Source organism: Rana temporaria, chromosome 2, assembly GCF_905171775.1.
Source record: "Rana temporaria chromosome 2, aRanTem1.1, whole genome shotgun sequence".
NCBI classification, from domain to species: domain Eukaryota; kingdom Metazoa; phylum Chordata; class Amphibia; order Anura; family Ranidae; genus Rana; species Rana temporaria.
The window spans coordinates 19,449,289-19,453,833 of NC_053490.1; the positions used below are offsets into that span (position 1 = coordinate 19,449,289).

At 44.8% G+C, this 4,545-nt stretch overlaps 1 protein-coding gene across 1 annotated transcript; it reads right to left on the reverse strand.

Moving 5' to 3' along the window:
* Window positions 1–1,262: 1,262 nt before the first annotated feature.
* On the reverse strand, window positions 1,263–2,361 carry LOC120928190 (odorant receptor 131-2-like). Its single transcript, XM_040339300.1, has one exon. The coding sequence runs from the start codon at window positions 2,359–2,361 to the stop codon at window positions 1,468–1,470; it is 894 nt and encodes a 297-aa protein (XP_040195234.1). The 3' UTR covers window positions 1,263–1,467.
* Between the last annotated feature and the right edge of the window lie 2,184 nt (window positions 2,362–4,545).

Consider the following 4,545-nt stretch of genomic DNA (forward strand, 5'->3'; position numbering starts at 1 on the left):
GCACCTTCTTCCACATGTTTTTCTGTGTCCCCCATATGGCTTCTCACACTGCAAATGGGACTTCTTATTGCTCAACCATTTCAACAATTACTTTTTTCTTGTCACTCTTCCATAAACGCCAGATTTGTGGAGTGCACAACTAATAGTTGTCCTGTGGACAGATTTTCCCACCTGAGTTGTGGATCTCTGCAACTCCTCCAGAGTTACCATGGGCCTCTTGGCTGCTTCTTTGATGAATGCTCTCCTAGTCTCCTTACCCAGCCTGTCAGTTTAGGTGGACGGCCATGTCTTGGTAGGTTTAGAGTTTCCATTTTCGGATGATGGATTGAACAGAGCTCCGTGAGATGTTCAAAGCTTGGGGTATTTTTTTATAACCTGCACGATTGCATACAAATTTAAAGTGTTTAGGTTTGGCCTCCTAGTATATGGTTTTGGTAAATCTATAGGAAAGTTGTACAAGAAAATTTTATAATGTATGGGCAGTCTAGGGCTCTCTAACAAACCTCTGAGGGCTTCACAGAACAGCTGTATTTATACTCAGAGTCCACCTGTGTGTAATGTAATCTATTAACTAATTAGGTGACTTCTGAAGGCAATTGGTTCCACTTGATTTTAGTTAGGGGTATCAGAGTAAAGGGGGCTGAATACAAATGCACGCCACACTTTTCAGATATTAATTTGTAAAAAAAAATGAAAACTATTTATAATTTTCCTTCTACTTCACAATTATGTGTCACTTTGTGTTTGTCTATCACATAAAATCTCAATAAAATACATTTACGTTTTTGGTTGTAACATGACAAAATGTGGAAAATTTCAAGGGGTATGAATGCTTTTTCAAGGCACTGTATGTATGTATGTATATATATATATATATATATATATGGACGCGGGAACGACGGCCATACTTTATACAGCACATATGTGGGCTGTGTAAAGTTAGGGCAGCAAAAACGACGGGAAACTAGACTAGCAGCGACGTAGCGAACACGAAAAACCATCGTGGATCGCCGTAACTACTAATTTGCATACCTGACGCTGGTTTACGACGCAAACTCCCCCCAGCGGCGGCCGAGGTATTGCATCCTAAGATCCGACAGTGTAATTCAATTACACCTGTCGGATCTTAGGGCTAACTATGCGTAACTGATTCTATGAATCAGTCGCATAGTTAGGAAGACCCTAAAACAGAGATACGACGGCGTATCAGGAGATACGCCGTCGTATCTCTTTTGTGAATCTGGGCCTCTATCCCTAAACTGTTTTTCTATTAGGAAATTAAGTAGCAAAATGAGAAAAATATGAAAAAACCATAGTAGCTGAAGTCAAGTCCATGAAAACCAAGATTTTTTTTTTCATATCTGCATTGCTCTTTGTACCATTTTATGGGTTAGCCTATTTGTTTTATATAGCTTATTAGAACCAAATGAAGACAAGCTTATCATTTTACTCACGTCTGATTATCATCTAGTTTTTAAATTGTCTTGTTAAAGACTTCTTAATAAGTCCCCTCAAATATTCATCCCGGATCCCATAGATGACTGGACTGAGGAACCTTGGCACACAACTGAACACAAGGAAGTTGAACCCGGGTAAAAACATGGCTTGACTGGCAGGCAAAGCGTCAGTGAATGTCGACAATAAAGACATTGTGCATAGGAGTAGCTGAAAGGTGTGGAGCAAGATGGTTCTCCTGGCTTTGGAGGCATTAGAAGACTGTGAGCTAACTCTATGAGCAACCATCGAGATCTTGATGTATGTGAATAATATGATAATGGCCACCAAAACGTAACACAATGCAAAACTAAGGGACCTTAAAACATTTTGCAAGGGATTCACAAACAGGTTTTCCTTTCTACATATGATAGAAATATTAAATGTAGTTCTAAATGAGGAAGCCATAAGACCCAAGTCAGCAGCATTTGGAATTATCTGTGTCGTACATATGAGAATAAAGGCCACATTGGCTCTTTGCGTGGTGCATAGGTCCTTGTGTCGTAATGGGTAACATATGGCTATGTATTTTTCTAAAGCCATGGCTGCCAGAGTGGTTGGGGTCACTCGAAAAGTCAAGAATGAAACTGCATTCAAAATGTAGCAAACTGGTACAGGGATGTACAGAAAATATATTGCACCTACCAGCACAGTGAAACCAGACAGGAGAAAAAATGTGTCATTCACAAGCATGTAGACAAAGAGGATATAACGAGCATTCTCCCGGAGTTGTGGACTGGTAAAGAAGATGCTGAATACCACCACAATGAAGCACAAGAAGAAGCAGAGGCAAACAGTGATCAAGGACATAAAAGTCAAGTGAATGTAAGTAGCAATGTTGCTGCTAGCGAAGATGAGCTGAGCCATGTTGCTTTTTTGAAGAAGCAAGGAGCTTGCCGTGAAAGAAAGTGTTGAGCTTGCCTTGATTTTTTGGAATCCCACAACTCTGCAAAAATAAAAAAGAGATTCTAATTAAAGTGAGCATGAATGTCATTTAACGTCCAGTTGAACTTTCTGTTTAAATTGCCTAAATACATTTCTGTTGTATCAAAACCAAAGGTGTACAAAGTCTTAAGCCTCATACACACGACCGGTTTTCCCGGCAGGAAAACTGCCCGGAGAGCTTTTGGCCGGGAAAACTGGATGTGTGTATGCTTCCTCGCAGTTTTCCCGTCAGGAAAACAGCCGGGAATCCCAGTGGGAAAATAGAGAACCTGCTCTCTATTTTGCCGTCGGGATTCCCGGCGTTTTTTTTTTTCGCCAGATCTACTACTTACCTATGGGAAACACTGTGAGGCAGTGCCGCTGTAGCATACACACGGCCGGGATTCCTGGCCAAAGCTCCATGGCAGTTTTCCTGCCGGGTTTTGGCTTTCCCCTCGGTTTTCTCGTCAGACTTTTTACCGCCGAGAAAACCGAGCATGTGTACAGGGCTTAACAGTTTGTTCTCTGTCAAAAGCATCCACATCCTAAATAGATTTACCTGTATTGGCTGCAGGTGTGACTTTTTCTCTCTGTGGGGAAGCTATGGTCTCTCTGTAGAGGTTTGACATGACTCTTGCTTAGCCAGACCTACAGACCATTTTGGGTCTAGGGCTGATGTGATCATTATGAGAAGTAAGGATCCCGTGGACTTCTGGCTGGACAGCTGTCTGGAGCTTGCTCACCATGAGCTGGAGCTTCTGGCTTTCCTTGCAGTCAGTGTGCTGTCTGAGATGTCTTAGATCAATAATTCTCAACTCCAGTCCTCAAGTACCCCCATCAGGTCATGTTTTCAGGCTTTTTATTATTTTTCACATGTGATTTAATCAGTTACACTGCCATTAAATCGAATGGGAAAACCTGAAAACGTGACCTGTTGGTGGTACCTGAGGACTGGAGTTGAGAAACATTGTCTTAGGCCTCGTACACACGAACGGACTGTCCGCTGAAAACGATCCGCCGGACCGTTTTCAGCGGACATGTCCGCTCGGAGATTTCTGTCTGATGGTTGTACACACCATCAGACAGAAATCCGCGCGGACACGATACACGGTGACGTGGCCGCGACGATGACGCGCCGACGTGCGCGGCCCTGGAAGGTTAATGCTTTGACGCATGCGAGGGCTTTCGGCCGAGCAGACATGTACGGTGAGTCTGTACAGACGACCGAACATGTCCGACGGACAGGCTTCCAGCGGACATGTTTCTTAGCATGCTAAGAAACATTTGTCCGCTGGAAACCTGGTCGATCCGCCGGAAAATTGTCCGGTCGGACGTACAGACGACCGAACATGTCCGCTGAAACTGGTCTGCGAACCAGTTTCAGCAGACATGTTCGGTCGTGTGTACGGGGCCTAAGATGACAAGAGACAAAAGGGTAGCCCCTGGAAGTCGCACATCTTAGGCCTCGTACAGACGGGCAAACATGTACGATGAAAACGGTCCGCCGGACCGTTTTCAGCGTACATGTCTGCCCGGAGATTTCTGTATTATGGCTGTACACACCATCATACAGAAATCCGCGCGTACTCGATACACGGTGATGAGGCCGCGCCGTCGCCGCGACGATGACGTGGTGACGTGCGCGGCCCTGGCAGTTCAATGCTTCCACGCATGCGAGGGATGGTGGCCGCTCGGACATGTACGGTAGGTCTGTACAGACGACCGAACATGTCCGACGGACAGGATTCCAGCGGGCATGTTTCTAAACATGTTTAGAAATATTTGCCCGCTCGAAAAAGGCCCGGGGGGCAAATGTCCGCTGGAATCCTGTCCGCTCGGCTGTACAGACGACCGAACATGTATGCTGAAACTGGTCCGCGGACCAGTTTCAGCAGACATGTTCGGTCGTCTGTACGGGGCCTAAGGTGTCATAGAAAAGTTAATAGAGTGGCAACCTCAGCCTGGACTCCAACCAGGCCATGCCCCCAACATGTTTCATTCCACCCCCCGGAGTCTAGTCATGGGGAGAGACCTTCAGCACTGGAGGAGGTTTTGATATGGAGTGGTAAATCTGTCTGTATTCTTACAACATAGACCAGATCACATTTATTAAAATGAACAAATTTT